Source organism: Callionymus lyra, chromosome 7 (genome assembly GCF_982586985.1).
Source record: "Callionymus lyra chromosome 7, fCalLyr1.hap1.1, whole genome shotgun sequence".
Taxonomy (NCBI): domain Eukaryota; kingdom Metazoa; phylum Chordata; class Actinopteri; order Syngnathiformes; family Callionymidae; genus Callionymus; species Callionymus lyra.
In genome coordinates this window covers 19,952,992-19,971,405 of record NC_141824.1, presented here as the reverse complement: position 1 = coordinate 19,971,405, position 18,414 = coordinate 19,952,992, and the positions used below count along the sequence as shown (strand labels likewise).

Below are 18,414 nucleotides of genomic sequence, written 5' to 3'. Positions count from 1 at the left end.
TGAATCATGACTCGGCGGAAAGTCAAACAAGTGCATTTATTAGGGTTCTTTTCATCTTTACATTTAATATACAACAAAGTTCCCGTACACATCCTGTGACCTCAAATAACCCATGGGGACACTTGAAGTTTGACTCGAAGGATTTCTGTCAGAAATGTTTAGTTTTTGTCATGTTCGAAACGTTTTCATTTTGTTGCACATAAATAATGTCAAAATATTTTACAAAAGTGGGAAAATAAAAAACATTTTATTAATACATTTATTAGTAAATTATATAGAATTATATGATTCATATTATTTACATTTTTATTTTAGCAATTTCCACAATATGTTGGTATCTTCATGTGACCCATCCTTTTAAAAATACTTTCCTGAAACAGTTTAAATTAAAATAATTAAAAAGTGACTTAAGAGGAAAATTATATTACTTAAAAGTATGAGAAAAATACATTATTATTATGCCTGACCCAATGTCATGTGCGGGTCCGAGCACAAGGCTCAACAGGGGCACATATGAAGTATTATTAGTATCAGTTGATGGAAATACAAGCAACAATGTATCAAATGTAATTAAAATAATATACAAGTTAGATTAAAAAGATCATATAAAAAATGTAAAATGAAAGATCTAAATGCGTTTTTTTTTTTTTTTTAACCTTGATGATAATTGTAATTGAAATATGTTTTTCGTTTGAATATATACATTTTAAAATATTTTTCATCATCATATAAATTCAGAATTTAAATCTGCCAGTAGTGATTCAGAATAGCCATTATTTGGGGGAATATAATCCGACAGAATCCTTCCAAACAAACTTTGAGTGTGAAACCCTCCTCGAATAATGTTTCTGATTCCAACAGAAATGTTCAGGTGTCCAGTGATGGAGGGATGGTGTCAGGGAAGAGTGCAGCTGGACGGCGTGACGAGTGTCCAAGTATCGCACAAACATCTCCTCTGTTACAACAAAGCAGCAATAAAACTGTACATCCTCAGCTTCTACAAACGGGTCCGGTCTTGATCGCGGTCTCTCCGTCGATGGCACGTTTAAGGATTCCGGGTCATGAACTCTGCACACATGCGGTCGCGACCCGAACGGCTGACTCATGCATCACGTGGCTCACATATGTTTTTGCTCATTTGAAGCACCATTCCTTTTTTTTTTTTAAAGAGACAAAAATAGAAGAATCTAAATTTGTAGTCACAATCCAGCAGCAGTTATTTGTGGATTCCTATCACAGCATTTGATATTTTGTTGTTGATTTATAGGTCAGACAGGAAAAAAAAAAATCATGCTGGTATTTAACTGAAATATGACTTAAACACACTGTTGACATCGCTGCATATTCAAGTCATTTGGCCTCAGAATAAAAGCAGCTAAGTAGGTCCAGAGGTGGTTCGTCTGAGAGCTTGTAGCTTCTCTCTCTTCTTATAAAATACAGTTCCCTGGATTCAGTTTCTCTTCGATGATATCTACAGCACTTTTTGAAATGATAGCATTGATTTCAAACCATCACCAACTTAAAAAGGAATACTAGCTTCATTAAACAGCTCAGGGAAATGATTTTATCAAGATCATTTATCAGAATTTGCCTCAAAATAGTTTAAGTTTTAAACTCAACTGTTCCCGATCTTGCCCTTCAAAACAAAACTCACTCACCTTGTTGAGTTTTTCTACGTAAAGTCAAATGAATCAAATAAACGAGTGTAACAACTCTTCTTTTTTTTTTGTCTCCACACAATACACAGTTTTAATCGTTGAAATAGTAAAATGTACAAAAGTTAAAAATGCTCCTGACCTTCAAAATAAAACAACCCAGGACAGACATTAATGTGAAGACACGGTAAGATAGCTTTGATTTCCCCGTTTTTTTTTACGCAAACTTGCAAAACAAAAGAGCAGAAAGGGTCGTATTATCAGCCATCATACAGCTTGGTATTTCTTCAAGTGGCTCTGAAGATTCATTTTGGTGTCGAGGATAAAGCTAAAGGCTAGCGCGCTAGATTGCTAACACAGCTAGCAGCTGTATATACCAGATATTTTGAATTTGGTGAATCCTTTTCAAGCCATTGGACATGAGTGCAAAAAGTAGAATATTTTTTACTCCTTTCATATGTGTACTGTAGCGTTTAATTTGAAGGTTGCTAAATATCAATAGCAACAGTTTAGCAATAGCATTCAAATCACTTTAATTCACTGATCAGGTAACAAATAGGTCATTTTTGTGTGTTTAAGGATTTGGTCCCTTACATGGGGCACCTTCATTCTGCTGAATTAATTTTATAAGATATATTTTAAAGAAGAAACATAAGACATGAATATCTACAAAAGTGATGTTAATAACACATTCACAAACACGGTAAGTATTGCACAAATCCAGGTGAACGTGTCGCGGTGATGCTAGCGTGTACGCGGACGTACGGGGTCGGGATCTTAAGGTGGTTTCCCGGACAGGTAGGAGATGAGGGCGGCGATGGCGCAGATGTAGGTGATGATGCCGAACACGATGGAGAGCACGGAGAGCCACAGAGCCTGGCGGGACGCCGCGTTCGCACCTTGGAAATCCCCCTGAGCCGACGCCTTGTTGGTCTGAGAAGGACACGAGCGGATTAGAACGACGTGGGACATTCATCATCGTTTTGTCAGCATCCTCTTCCTCTCCGCCGGTCAATCCGATCACGCGTTGAGCCCCGGCGAGGAGGTTTCATCTCCTGCGCACTCGTTCATCTTCCTCGTTCATCCTTGTCTCTGACCCTGTCTCAGGTAGCACTCTGCAATATTGGAAATCTATCACCGTGGAGCTTCTAGTTATGACTCTAATTAAACCTTAACGAAAAGCCATGGATTGGATTTGAAAGCTCTTGCGGTCAGACAGCAGCAGTAATCTGATTTTGTTTTGTCCTTAACTTGGATCTCTAAATATTTGATAGTAGTGGGACTTAAGTTGTAGCAACACATCTTCACAGGTTAGACTTCTCAACTGGATCCACTTAAAGTTCAGCCAGAATTTAAACTTCACACTTATTCGACTAAGGGTTGGGATTATGTTCAGAGTAACCTGTTCTTTTTAGAGTTATAGACAAAAATGTTTGTTCATTTTAATGTAGCGACTGATGCTCAGTTGTCTTCGTTCTCATCTTCGTCCAAAAAGACACTTTAAAACATCCAAATACTTCCATACTGCTCGTCTGAAACGACCATGTACTGAACAAATCAACAAAAGGAATTGTTCCGGGAAAACAATTAAAGAAAATCTATATTTTAAGTTTGTTGGTGGCGGAAGTTATAAGTCTCTCAGTTCCTGCCTGACGTCTTTCCTTATTGAAACACAAGTGTCTGGCTAGCCTAGCAATCCGCTAAAGACAAGCTAAAAATATAAAAAAAATTCTGTTACAGGCAGAGAGGAGATGAAGACGAAGGCAACTGAGCTCAAGTTAATACATTAAAATGAACATATATCTTTGCCTATGACTCTAAAAAAGAAAAGAATACTCTTAAAATTTGTCGGGATAAAGGGGAGTAGAAAATATGTGAAGTTTGAATTGTGATTAAACTGTCACTTAAAATAAAGGTGTGATTTAAACTTTGAATTATATCTATAATACAGTATGTGTCTTTTCAAAATATCTTCCCACCTCATGTATGAATCTATTAATATTGTTAATATCACTTGTCATCAAGCAAATAAAACAGATTATTCACCTTCACTACATTAGAACAGACAAGACGCACTCCATTTAAGACATCATTCCCAAATGTTAATTATTATCCATGAAAATGACTAGATTCTAATGTTGGAAATTAAAGGTTTATTATTGAAATAAATATTTACAGAATTTAGATTGTAATCTTAAATTAAGTTTCTGCTGTCTGCCTTGGCTCCTGCAAGGGTTTAGTTAATATCATTTGCTGTCTCTGATTTGAAGAAGCTTTGTGATTAAAACTCTGTTGTCATTGCAAGATGTACAATGATATTTCATTTGGCAACATCTCTTTTTTGCAACTACTACGTCCTGGTAATAAATTACAATACAATTTAATAGAGTATGAAAAACAAGTTAAATAAGTTGCAGTTAAAATATTAACAACAGATACAGACAAGTCAGTCAGATACAAGTCTGTATTCAAAAATACGTGACAGCCATTAGTAGTCCATTTACTGGACATGTTAAACTGTGTATGAATATATCAAACATGATTTTTATATAAGAAATTAACTTTTTACTTTTTTTAAACATATCAATGGCATACATTATTGATAACCGATTTATGGGTTACATTTCTACGGAGAAATGGTTGATATTCTTGGTATAAATCAATATAAATTGTAGATTTCTATTTACAACAACACTTCGTGACACCTCAACTAACAGTATAAAATAAACTGATATCATTTAGAAGTTGTGCAATGGTTGGACACCAACCGCCTTTGTAGAATGACCCAACAAACATAAAGAAAAACAACATGTTAAAAGCTCAATTCTAATACATCTAAAATACTCTGAACCCAAGAGATGGTGACACAGGTCCAGGTGTCGACCAGGTGGAGCTTAGCAACACAATTAAACAAAAGTGCAAACACAGACACAACAAAGCACCAACAGATTAGAAAGTTCATCTAATAGATTGACTGAATTATGGATTTAATAGGTCAAGGACGGTCGTCCTTAAACACTGTGGTACAACGCGTACGATGGGCTTCACAGGAACAACCTGGTGGTCCTAAGTATAAATCATCATCAGCTGCAGGTGTGTATAGTAAAAGTGGAATTAAATTGTGTTAGATTTTGAAGTTGCAGATAAAGATTTAACCCTTCAGAATAAAGACGATAAATCGTCATCAACCACTAGATGAAAGTAGACGTGACATGAATTAGTCATTTCTACATCAGGCTTGCAACTAAAGAATCTTGCCGGAGACATAGACCAAGGAATCACAATCAACGACACAAAAGAGATGATTGTGAAACCATCACCAGCCGTGTGTGAGCAAGCGTTTACCTTCTGCGACAGGTAGAAAGCAGCGATGCCGAGGGGCCAGAAGCAGCAGAGCATGGAGAAGAAGGCCAAACCCAGGTAGTCCTGAGGGATCATCAGAGGGAAGTTGGTATCACTGTCGGTGTCGCTGAAGTCCTCGATGGACGAGTCCTGCAGGTTCAGGAGCACAAAGAACAGGTGAGTCACATCATGAATTAAACTGGTAAAAGACATTACTTAGTCTATTGACTCTTTCAAGAAACATCTTAAGATGTTTTTATTTGTTCAGGCTTTTCCTTGATTATCTGGAACTCCTGTTGTGTTATCAGTTTTATCTTGACCTTTAAAGTGTATACTTTATTGAGTATTGTTTTGATTGTTTAAGCGCTTTGTGACCCTGGTCTGGAAAAGAGCTATATAAATAAAAATTACTTACTTACATACTTACTTAAATTATATTCAAAAAGGTAACAGTCCATGCGAGAAATACCCTTATTATGGAACCATTTTAAAGTAGTTTTAAGTCCAGTGTCTCTAAAAGTACAATCTGACATTTCTGTCAGCGTTTGTCCTCCGTCCTCTTCTTCTGCATCAGTGAGAGATAGAAGTTCTCCCGGCTGCTCCGACTGTATGTGTGAGAGTAGATCTAGAAAAGGACAGATCAATCTTCCCCTGGAGATATTGTTCAAAGAGTGAGTGGCGAGGGAGCGACATGACCGAAAAAAAGACGCGCACTGACGCATTCGGATGATATTTTGAAAAGCCATTCACCTCGGGGAGAGTTTCAGGTGCATCTTTTGGCGTCGCACCACGACTTCATGCATGAAGGCGAGCGGATGCGAGAGGAAGTCGGAATTAATATGCAGCTGTTTCAGAAAAAGCCGCGTGAGTCATGAACCGCCGCCGGCCGCCACTGCGATTCACATCCGATCTAACCCCATTCAGTCACTTTTTCTTAGAAGCACCAGCGAAGCTCTCCAGTTCAAGTCCAGAGCGGCAGTGATATTTCTGATAAAGTTTTTTATTCAGTTTTAGCCTCAACTCCAACTCTTAACGCAAGAGACAAGTTCAACTGAGGAGAAAACGTCTACTTATTTATGGCATTGATACTCGTTACTTACATTTTTTTTAAATTTTCTTTAACTTTTGATATTAAAGGGAGAACCCAACTTTCCTAACATACTAACATGTTTCAAATGTTTAAGTCTTTCTCTCCGAGTCCTTGATCATGACCATGATTTGAACTTATTACTCTATAAAGTTCTCCCCCGTTTAAAATCACTGCGAACGAGAGGTTACGAGAGAAGAGTCCATTATGACGTAATAATGGCTTCACTCCTCCTCCATTGAGCTGTAATCACGCCCTGCTGTTTATATAACGAGTCCATTGGAGGTGCCTTTGGGGATTGATGACGCGCGATTACAAACCTTGATCTTTGACCAATCACAGCAGGGTGGGCGTGGTTATGGTAAACCACATTTCATCTCAAAATAAGGTGTTTTCAGTGGGCGGTTTTTCATTTCCTTCTATCATGGGTAGCTATTATTTCGGAGAACGAGGGTCATGGGCCGCCAAATTGTTAACCATAATCTGGGTCACGCTGTTGCCTAGTCAATAACTTTGATTTAATTCATTCATATTTCCAAAAGTTTACTGATTAAATATCCATATTTTATTGATCTGAGTTCACAAAACTGGTGTCACTTTCAATTGCAGTGTATTTGTCACTATGCTAGCAAACATTTAAATTAGTATTGACTTCAACAAAATATTTTCTGATTACTTGATTAAACCACATTAAGAAACAACCGTTTTTTAATAGTTGCCTTGAAATCCCTACAGTATTTTCTGATGGAAGGGCAACAATTGTGCTGTGTACCACCCAGTATATAAGTAACATTGATACCTATACACCTCCACGTAAGAACCAAGGCGGTAACAAATGATCATGCCTTGGTTCTTATATGGAGGTGAGAAGCTCAGTCACTAGAGACATGTAGTAGAACCTATGCATTGTGTAAAAAGGAAGCTATTAAACTAGAATAAACCTTCTTATCTTTCAAGTTTTTTGATTTCATAGAGCTGTGATCAGCGACTTGATCAGCTCCATAGTCTTCATTTACGACACTCATTGGTTAATTCACAGAATTACTTCGAACACAACCAGGAGGCACTTGTTGAGATCATGTCGCACGTTTGTTTGACCAGCAGAATCCCCAGGTGACCTCTCCGAAGGTCTTTCATTTTCACCACAGGCGGGCCTTCACGCCTGCTGGAGGAGCGTTTACCTTCACAGAAGCAGTTACATCTGAGTTCTATGTAAACTGGCTGTTAGACGAACGCCCACGCCGAAATACTCTTGCTCTTATGTCTATTTTTAGCTCCTGAGGAAACATGAGTCTCTTTATCTTGCTTTTAATGTCTCGCTGCTCTCAGCTGAGGAGAACATGTGCTATCTATTCATGTGTTCCACTGCTAAATTATCAAGAACTTCTCCCTCAAGGGTGGAACTAAATGTCTTCGCGGAGAGACAAAATAAACTTGAGCCGTCGGCAGAAGGTAATTATTTCATTTCCTACTGAAGCATTTCATCTTTCGGAATCTGCAACATAAAGACACTTACGTCAGAGTCCGGAAGCAGGTCATCCTCATCGTCCATGCTGTAGGAGGCGCTGTGCAGATCCTGCATCTCCGCCAGCAGCTTCCTCTCGAGCGTGGAGCCGGGCCGGATGTCCACGAACGTGGTCTCCAGGTAGTCATGGTTGAGCAGAGAGTCCGAGTGACCCCAGATCGGGGCGGGCGGGTAAAAGGACTCGAGCGTGCAGGGTAAGGAGCACGGGTCCAGAACCTGCTGCGACTGCTGCTCAGGTGCGTGATGTCCGCAGTAGCCCCTCCACGCCAAGGGGGGGTACGCACTGTCCTCTTCGCACTTCACCAGTATTCCCTTGTAGTGGCTCCCGGGGGCCTGTCCAGTGGTCAACACCGGTTTCGACGTGCTGTTGCTGTGTGGGTTCTCCCCCAGAAGAGGGTGCTCCAGCTCATCTCGATTCTCCATCCCTGTCTTTTAATGCCAACCATGCAGCATTCCACCACAATGTACTCTCTGCAGGATCAGACTGCGGGGGTCCCAGAAGATCGTACAGCGGTTTAAGCGAAAGACGCTGCTTTGTTGGCTTTAGTGATAATCCATGCTTAATCCAATTCCTTCATATTTATCTTGTCAAATGCCCAAATCTTTTAAGGGTCTCCTCCCTAGACTGGTATTTTAGTTTAAGAATCCAGATCTCCGGAGCATCCGAAACCCCTACAGTTCTCCCGTGAATGAGAGCAGCATCGCTCATGAATATGTTAATGTGGACAAATTCCTCTCACATACAAGATGGAACTGTCAATTCAAGTGACGGAGGAGGGAGATTAGCAGCGGACGGAATAATGAAACCAGGGATTTTCCGCCTCAGGATCCGTCAGTCGTAATGAAATATGAAGTCTAAAGTGGGTCTGTGGCGTCGTGTGGAACCTCCGGAATCAACTGGAAAAAGTTTGGAACAACGGATGCTTGAGAGTGCAAGTCACAGAAAGAGGATTGTTGCAGGTGATGCACAATGAGGTGATTTAGGCCTCCGGCGCGCACCGCCTACAGCTGGATGCACCAATTGAGGCCGTGTTTGAAGGCGGTTAATCTTTGGAAACAACAGCCCTGCGACAGCTTTCCTGACCAACTGCAGCTTTCTATTCCTGGAGATGATTTCAAGAGACGAAAGAGAGAATCTTTCAAAGTCCTTTGTGATTCACCCCGAGGTGGAGCTTCATGGGCCGATGAGCCCTGAAAAATGGAGGAGAAATGGGTTAGACTTGTCTGAGATTCCCCATTGTCATTAAATGAATCTTACAGAATCAAACTCTGTCATCTGGAGGCAGGTCAAACAGCTATTTAATTGACATGGGTATTTGGAGACATCGCTCATCTCCATGACAGTTGTGTTCAGATTTCAAGTGTGTTTTATAAGATTGTCCACAGAACTGTCGTGAAATTTGGCAGAGCCTCACTTTGTGTGACAGTGAATGAGAAATATACATTTTAAATGAATACCTTAACTTGTTTTTTGTCACACGGAACAAAGAGTGAGAAGCCATTTTTATCTTTCAAACATAGTATTGGCGAATCCAATTCAAGCAAATATGGCCAATTTACACACAACATACATTACAGGCTAAAGGTTTGTCAAACAATGTTTTGGCAATTTTTGTGACTGAATGACCTTATTTTCTGAAAGTATTGATGGTCACTCATTTCTCTTTACTTAGGTGATTGGTTCTTTCCATAAAACGAATGATAAGGTGAAAAGGGGATGAAAAGCAACATTCGTTTTGCCTGAAAAAGTATTACATGTGAACAGAGTAAGTACAAGAATAAAGTAATTAAATTGGGAAACGAAAAACAAGATGGATTCAACATTTTCATTAAAAACTACAAAATAATAGATGAATTAAGTGTGAGAAAAAAAATAATATCTTCTAGTTTCTTGTTTTAGTCCAGACCATAATAAAGAGACGATGTAAATAAGAATAAAAAAAACCCCCAAGGTTCCTAAAATAGTTCTTTAAATTCAGTCAAACTTCACTTAGACTCAGTCTGTAAAATTCCCAAAAGTCCCATCCTGGAGCAGGAACCCAGAGCTTAATGTGAAGTGACTGCCCTCAATCCCAGTGGACCCGTGTCACAGCAGATGTTCTCCAAACCAAGTGAATTTATCCAGCAAACTGAAAGCATCGGAGGTCAGAGCGCCCGAAATGACAGACGGATGAATCAGCGGCATGAGATTTGGCTCACCTATTGAAAACATATTTAAAAAAACAAACTACAAATATTTAAACTGATGACAGGGCTGTGTTTGTTTTTCAGGGTCAGCGGATATCAGAGAAATCATGTGTATGATTTGCAGACCAGCTTGTTGTTTCCTGAGAAGCCACATGTCAATCGATCCAGTTAATAATGTTTCTGACTTCTCTGATTGGACATAGATGCTGGGAAAGCGCTGAAGACGCTGTTTCGAACAGGTAAGAATTTACCATAATCAATCTCATGTTTTTTTTGTCTCTAATGAATTTTAAAGTCTGTGTTGACTCAGCATGTTCACCTGAGCTTCATACACTTCACACTCACATTAGACTCTATTTAACCTTTTGTTTATTCTGATTATCTGGAGACATCAATCAAAAGCTGAGACTGTTTGCCTTCATTTCACTTTTATTATGATGGGAAATGACTTCTACACTGTATGACTAGTTAAAAAGAGACCAGGTTCAATTGTCCTGAATGATAAAAATCTAATGTTTGTGTCATGATCATAATAAAAATCTGATAAACACATGTAGCAGCTTTGATGAGTTCAATGAGAGGGAGCAAGATGAAGGTGTTGTGAGAACGAGTTGAGTTCGTTGAGTTAGAAACGACGATGATTTCATCTGATTCTCATTCAAAACTGACATGTACTAACACTAGTTTAGTTTAACTTTAGTTTCAGGTAAGGGATGTTTAAAATCCTGCCACATCACATGGGAATTAACTTGTCAACAAGTGAATAATTAAAGTCCAGGAGAGAAAGTTTGTTAATAAAAACCTATGTTACATACAGTAGGTCCAATTCATCGCATAAGTTTGTTTAGAGATGTTATGTCATGAAGTTGAAACTAATTGTTACCAATGTAAACTCGAATTACAGTCACAAAAGCTAATAGTAATATTGGATGTCTTAGTTAATAGTCAGGTATCTTGGAAAAGGCATAAAAGCTGTCACTCTTGGACCATCTTCGCCAAAGTTTCGCGGCCATACAATTAAAATAGACCGAGAACATTAGTGATGATCTGTGTCTACTAAAGGGTTAACTTTTAACGGACGTTTTAATCTTCACTGGACATGAGTTGTTCAAGAAAAAGAGTTTTGGATTCCAGCTGAAGGGAAATGATTTTCTGTTTATCCATTTATGAAGACTAAACATAGCATGAATTAGAAATTCCGTCGCACGAAGAATCCTCGCACGAGTGGCAAAATGAAAACTTGCAATTGTGTGAAACAGAAGCCCTCCTGGATCAGAACAGTGCGGCGTTGTGCTGCGACGACGCGAGACGCCGTGTCACGTGTGCGTTCTCTTCTTCGGCTATATTAAGAACGCCTTCAGACTACATCACATCTCATCAGCGAGGATTCTTTCTGCCTCGCCGAGCTTCTCGGCAGACTTGGTATCAGTTCCTGCCGCACGCTTCACTGGCTGCCAGCGAGCGTTGTACCCACAACCCCTCCCCCTGCACACACACACACACACACACACAAAACCCAGAACAGCAGCCCCATTAAAGAACCTGGTACCTCTATTACTCAACATGCTGAGTGAAAGTTCAACATCCTGACGTCAGCAGGAGCAGAAACATCCTGACAACGCTGGTGTTGCAGCTCCTTTTGCCCTGTAGCTTCATTCCAGTGCAAATGCACTCAGCTTTATTGCCCCCCACCCACCCTTCACCCGCCACCTAGCCTTACAAAACAACTCCAGTCAGCGGTATTACCAACCCAGCCACATTCCGCAATAAAGTATCCAGTCGGGTACACGGGGATGTTTGCAAGGACGACGAAGCAAATCACCACTGACACTTTTATAAGAAGCTCCTGGTCTGTTAGAGCGCCCCCTCCCCACCGCGCTGAACTCTGTCCCGGTCATAATACTGACAGAAATTTCCAGACGAACTTGAGGTTGTACCAAGAGAAGTCCCTTCACTAGTATATTATATGTCTCTTTTAAGACAGGAACGTTCAGTCTTCAACATCCTGCTTCAGGGAAAAGTTTCTGTTAAAGTGATGTTTTAGTCCAGGTTTGATGTAAGTAAAATTCCACATAAAGTCCAGGCCCCTCATGTTTGTTGAACTTGTGCTCAATAAGGTCGGACACTGGAATCTAGCAATCGGGCAAGTATAATAATATTCAGATGTATGAATCTGTGCGTGAACACATATTTAAATCATAATTAAATGAACCAGAGTCCGTGGTTTTTCTCTCCGCGATCAGAAAAACATGAATTTAAACTGGATTAACAGTTTATATTCATTCATTAAAACATTTCTGACATCGATCGCAAACTTAAATTCAAACGACGTGCTCCGGTGTAAATGTTTATATTTTACATACAGGGTTATAAACACGACTACTTTATTCACAGAGACGATCAGGGGCTTATTTTAAACGTCTTATAATGGAGTTTAACAAGAATAAAACTGTAAATCACTAACTGAAAGCGCTGTGTAGTGATGATGTTGTGAAGACGTTCTTATTGTCTGAGCTTCATATGAATGTGCGACACAGCTGCGTAACATTCTTATTACATTAATAAAATAAAAGTGTTTTGTTTACAAATTGCAAAGTAACAAATCATATATATAAGTGTGTTTTTCAAGGAGATCACTCCCAACTTTAGCTACTTTCATTCTGCTTCACTTTGCTCAAACATGATGTTGTTCCACAAGAACGTCTGTGACTCTCGTGGAGAAAGACTTGAAGCATCAGATGCTGACCATTTTTGTTCATTATATTATACAAACAAGCTCATCATTCCTTTACATTTTTTCTGAATAGCGTGAAATAGCGGATTAAAATATTCAGTATAAAACGATTGATGTTGTCTCTAATAAAGACAGATCATCAGTTTGGTGAATGGGACCATATTTATAATAATTTAATATCCGCTATGACGACCCTCAGCTGATCTGTACGTTTGCACCTACAAACGTGTTGGGAATTCCGACCATTTTTAACACTCTTCATGAGGCCCCAGGTTAACTCTGGGTTACTTCAAGAACACAACATGGCTGTCAGATTTAGTGTCAGAAACCACTTGGTCAAAGTATTTTCCTGGTCTGGACTGTCCAAGGTCTACATTTTGTCTTTCTCTCTGTCTTAGGCCTGTGTGGTTACAGGTTTGCACCGAAAGCTGGAATAATCATTATGACATGAACTTTAAAACACAATAAAATGAAGTTTTAAGGAGAGAAAAGCAGCACAGCAGGAAAAAGACTTTTAAACCAAAGCACGTTTTGATGAAGAAGTCATCAAAACGTGAGCAGTCGGACGTCTATTCAGAACATTCCACATGCGGAACTCATGAAACTGTAATTACTGAATATTTTAATTTTAAAATGATTTATCTGGTTTAGATACAAGTCAAAATATGTCTAGAGTGATATTTTATATTTTTGACTGATCCTTATAGTGATATAGTGCAACATTTATATTTTCTCCCCCTGTTGGTGTGGGTTTATTCCGAGCACTATGGTTTCCTCCCACAGTTTAAAAACATACAGTGGTAACTCTGGAAATGATCTGTGTGTGTGAATTGTTCTATATCTCTGTGTGCGTTGTGTCAGATTTGTGTCCTGTTCGGGGTCTTTCCCTGGAATAGGTTCCAGCCCCAAACATAAAGAGATAAGCAGCAGAAAATTAATCAATGATCATTTCTCCAATTTTTAGTTATTTACCAACGCCATTTGACAAAATGGGATTTTCATAATGGAACAATTTTAAACTATTTAAAGGTCAACTAATGTGTTGATGTAAGTGTGTCTTACATTGATCTTGTACATCTATTGTACTCATCAGTATGTGTCTGTTTGTACAAAACTCTCTTTTCATTGAAATATTTACATTAGAAAATGTTCTCAATCTCCACCCACTGAAAACTTCGTGAGTTGAAATCTTGTTTGCCATAACCACGCCCACTCTGCTGTGATTGGTCAAACATTGAGGTTCATCACCACTCCCGGATGTCTTCACCTCCAAGGGACTCGTTGTATAAACAAAGCAGGGTGTGATTACAGCTGACTCGAGGAGGAGTGAAGACCATTATAACGTCATAATGGACTCCACTCTCATAACCTCTCGTTCGCCAAGATTTCAGACAGGGAAGACCCCTGAGGCGGTCTTGTCTACCAGTCTAGTAAGAGTTGTTGTATCGGAAACAGTACTTTGTCTATAAACCTGATGTTTAACTGTGTACCTGTCTACAGAGTTGTACAGTTAACAAACTTTAATTTAGTTTAAAAAAACGTTTAAAACCTTCAAAAAACTGTAGCAAAAAGAAGGATCATCTGATGCTTTCACAGTCTCTCTCTCTCTCTCTCTCTCTCTCTTCTGAACCGACAAAGCTCTGTACGACGTTAATTAAAAACATTTCTGACTGGTTGACAAGAGTTCATGGTGAAAACTCAGTATCTGCGGAGAGACTGGGAACACCACTGCTGATTAAATATTGAAGAAGATTGTGAAACATATTAGTGCTGACAATGGTAACACACTCACACACACACACACACACACACACACACACACACACACACACACACTCACACAGTGATTCACTCACAGGCAACAAGACAGCGGTAGTGTGCGATGTCAAAGAGCAGAGGAGGAAGCAGCAGTAGCGTTAGAATGGATACTGCTAAATAAAAAGAGCAGCCGAGTGTCAGATGGTGCAGCTACAACTGAGAAGTGGCAGGAGAATGACAATATTGATTTCCAAGGGCTGCTCGCCTCCTCGATCAGCTACGGGAGGAGAGCCCGGTAGCTCACAGCAACATCATGTTGCCATGGAAATGGCATGGAGTGTCACTGCAGGTTGAACTAAGCACAGGATAATTCAGCGTCCCAGCTCCGGTGTCGGCATGTGTGTGTGTGTGAGATCATTAGTCCGCCATGTGCTGGACTCTCTGGCACATATTTACAAATCTTTGACCAAGAGTCAGTCGACGAACACAACCGTATCTCCAAATGCTAATACGCCTAACTTATATGTAACACAAATTCAACACATACACGCACAATATCACAGTAACAGACTCACTTATAATGTTAAGTCATTTAATTCATCCTGGAATCCTCAAAAAATATATTTTATATGCACCGTTATATGCACAATCAAACACACAATGTGCAAAAAAACCAACAAATTGTATCACGTCTTTGACTTCATACTTAATTAATGTTTTAAAAACGTAACGACTGAGGTTGTTGTGTCGCGATAACAAGGCAGAAATGTGTGTTAACTCTGCTTGAACTTGAACCAGGAGAACATCCACTGAAGTTCCCATCTGTGACCCGCCGACGTCACAGCGACGTGGGAGACTCACTGGAGCGTCTCGCGATCCTGCAGCTGCTTCAGAGGACGGATGTTTTGTGCTCCGAAGAGAACAGATGTGCTGTTCAGAACCTCAGTTGGGTCAACTGTGCTGACCAGTCTGAGGTCTCTCAGGAGTTTTATTGGCCATCATGTATGATTAGACACCTGAGCTTGTCTCCATTAGGGCAACATTGGAACCTTTGTTGGCTCACTTCAAGTGTCTTTAGAATAAAAGCTTCTTTAAGTTCAATAAGTATTTCTAAATAGTCATGTAAATTGCGAGAGCGAGTAGTAGAGCCAGTGTAGTTCAGTTTATTAGATTTTGCTAAAGTTCTCTCCATATCAACTCACTGGTTCCCTTCTTTACCCTTGTGTTATCTCTGGGTCACGCTGACACCATGTCCTCGACCACTGCACATGTATTTCTGGAAGCCAGAGAGGCCGATCACCTTGACCCGGAGACAACATCGGGGATACTTAAAACACATTTGTTTTCGGGGCCTTCGGGCCCAGAGATAACGTAATAAGTGACGTTTACACCAACCTCAATTTTGAATCAACTTCGCTCCTTTCACCCGAGTGGTCGTTTATTTTCTGCCACAATAAATGATCTTACGTCCAAAAAATGAGGTACAGTGGTCCCTCGCTATAGCTCGGTTCACATATCACGGCCTTGCAGATTTTTCTCAGTGTTTTTTTATACAGTGTACAGTATTAACGCGTATTGTGTTCGGTGTCCTGATTGTACACCTATAACCTTCTTGATATTTTATCTATTGGACAACGGATCGAGGGAAGGTTGTCTCACCAGTTTCTCTACGTCAACAATATTCCAGACGACACCGTGCTCTTCGTGGATTACAATCCCTGCATCGAGGAGCCGGGGGCGGCGCAGAGAACGTAAACAAAAGAGGGGATTTTTTTTTTAATATGCAAAAGTTTGAACTGAGAGAAAATGTTAATGTCTGAAAAAAGTGTATAAAGGTGTGAGGGTAGGGGTTTTACGGCCTTAAAATATATATAGAAATTGTAAAAAATGAAGATGACTACTTTGTCTTTTTTACCGCGATAAACAAGAGACCACCATAATTCAGCTGGGGGGGGGGTCTTAAGTGAGTGGAATGTCAAAGTGGGCGACTGGCGAGGCAGAATTGTAGCTTTATCTAATGAGACGGTCTCTGGGTGGATTAGATCCTTCAGGCAGTTGAATATTTCTTCTTATGTTTACATAAAATTCTGGTCTTTGATTGGTTAACATTTCATGACATGTTGCCGAAGTTTAGAATTTTCAACGTCTTTAAAAAGTTAATTAAAGCTGCGAACGTTGACTTGAAGCAAAACAGTCTGGACTCAACGCATCTTTACGCTTGTCTGAGGAGGATATAGTAAAGATTACTTCAGTTCTGGATTCATTGGCTAACAACAGACTCCATGAATCTCCTCTGCTGCGTATCATTGAGTCGGATGCATAAATCTTATCGTCCTTGAATGGCTTCGGTCACAACAACAGATTATGTCGAGCGGCGACTCTCCCAACAACAGAGCTCACTCTCAACACGTCTTTGTTTGCATATGTTGGATCAATATCAGTCAACAGAGACACGAAGCAGCAGAACTTCACACCACAGATGTCTCTCTTCTCTTGGCTCTCTGAGGAACTACAGTCTGTAAATATCATTCTGGTGAATATGACAAGAGTCCAATTACACCTGTGTTTACGATGGTTCTTTACGCCTCATTCATCCAGGCCGGTCATAATGATAGAGAAACCTTTCCTAGCTCTTAATATAAATGACTAGATAAAATAATTGTATTATGGCCATATATGATATATATCAGTTAAACTCCCAAATATATAAATATATATATATAGTATTGTATTTTTTTAGTTTCCGCAAAAAATGTCGATGATTGTATTGTTTTCAGATTTGCTTATTTACAAGATAGACAATATTTTTTACACACATAGTTTAAAATCACCTTGTGTTTATTTCCACTCTTAAAATGGAAAACACTATTTTGATCATGGTAATGTAGATTTATTTGAAATATCTTAACTTTTTTTGTGGAAGATATTTTAGACATTGTTGTTTTCTTATATTTTAAAATATGTATTTTTGTATGTATCCTCAATAATCGTGTTTGTATAAATGTACATGACAAAATGGGGGGGGGGGGGGGAATAAGCAAACTTACTTACTTCCATATTTACTACAACAATGTTGATCTAATTGTTTTTCCCTTATCAGATTATCTTATTTACAACATATTCTATCATCAAGTCTCAGATTTTGTGTTTTAAATGTCGTTTTAAATCCATTTGTTTTCCCACTGCAATATATCTCAATCGTTCTGAATAGAATAGAATACACATGATATTTTGTGAATTAAATTGTAGACATTCTTGTTGTTTATGATTAAAAAATGGGTCTATTTTTATATGTATCCTTAATTGTAAACATGGATTCTACACTGCCTGATATGTTTATTCACATTATGGTGTCTTTTTATTTAGCAAAACGGTACAAAAACAAGTTGCCTTTACCACAATTTAAATGCTTGCTAAGAGGGGTTTTTAGAGATGCTCACCTTTCGGTCGCTGAGAGAAGATGAAGAGGGTTTTTTTAAGGGGGTCCTCCTGCTTCAGCTCTCCTCCAGGTCACAGCTCCACTGAAGGAATGTCGATGAACGATGACTCTCTCGTCAGAAGATCCTGGCTATGCCTCCTCCGCTCCCATCCTCCTCTTCTCCTCCTCACGCGGAGACCGTTATCTCTTTCATCGTCAACTTTCCTCTGCGCGTCTCCGCAGATGCTGCAGCTCTCCTCCCTGTACTCCGCCTGCCTCTCCGCAGCTCCACCAGCGCCGGGTCCTAAAGCCCGTCGCGTGTGAGCCGCCTCCTAAAAAAAAAAGAAAAAAAAAGGCTCCTGTGGAGACAAGATGGAAGGTTTTTGCCTTTTCTTACCAATCTAAGAGGATTAGTGGGGCATGATTTGGGTCTGGAATCAGGATTGAGGCTAGAAGCAGGTTGAGGTTTAAGGTTAAAGCGGTGAGCTTGTGTATGTGTATGTGTGTGTGTGTGTTAGTGTGTGTGTGTGTGTGTGTGTACTCACCACCTCTGGATCCACTGCTGCACTAATATCCTGCAAGGTGAGAAGAAAATCCTCTTGATGCTGCAGCAGCAAACACACAAAAACCCGGGCAGAGAGAGGAGAAGGGTGAGGGAGTGGGAGACAAAAGAGGGGAGGATGTTGTTGTCGTCGTGCAGTTTAGTGC

At 39.7% G+C, this 18,414-nt stretch overlaps 1 protein-coding gene across 1 annotated transcript; it reads right to left on the bottom strand.

Moving 5' to 3' along the window:
* Positions 1-17: 17 nt before the first annotated feature.
* Positions 18-17,917, bottom strand: tmem91 (transmembrane protein 91). Its single transcript, XM_087796380.1, has 4 exons — positions 17,729-17,917; positions 7,601-8,800; positions 5,001-5,147; positions 18-2,588 (listed from the first exon to the last, which is right to left on the bottom strand). The coding sequence occupies exons 2-4, from the start codon at positions 8,030-8,032 to the stop codon at positions 2,433-2,435; spliced, it is 735 nt and encodes a 244-aa protein (XP_087652506.1). The 5' UTR covers positions 8,033-8,800; positions 17,729-17,917; the 3' UTR covers positions 18-2,432.
* Between the last annotated feature and the right edge of the window lie 497 nt (positions 17,918-18,414).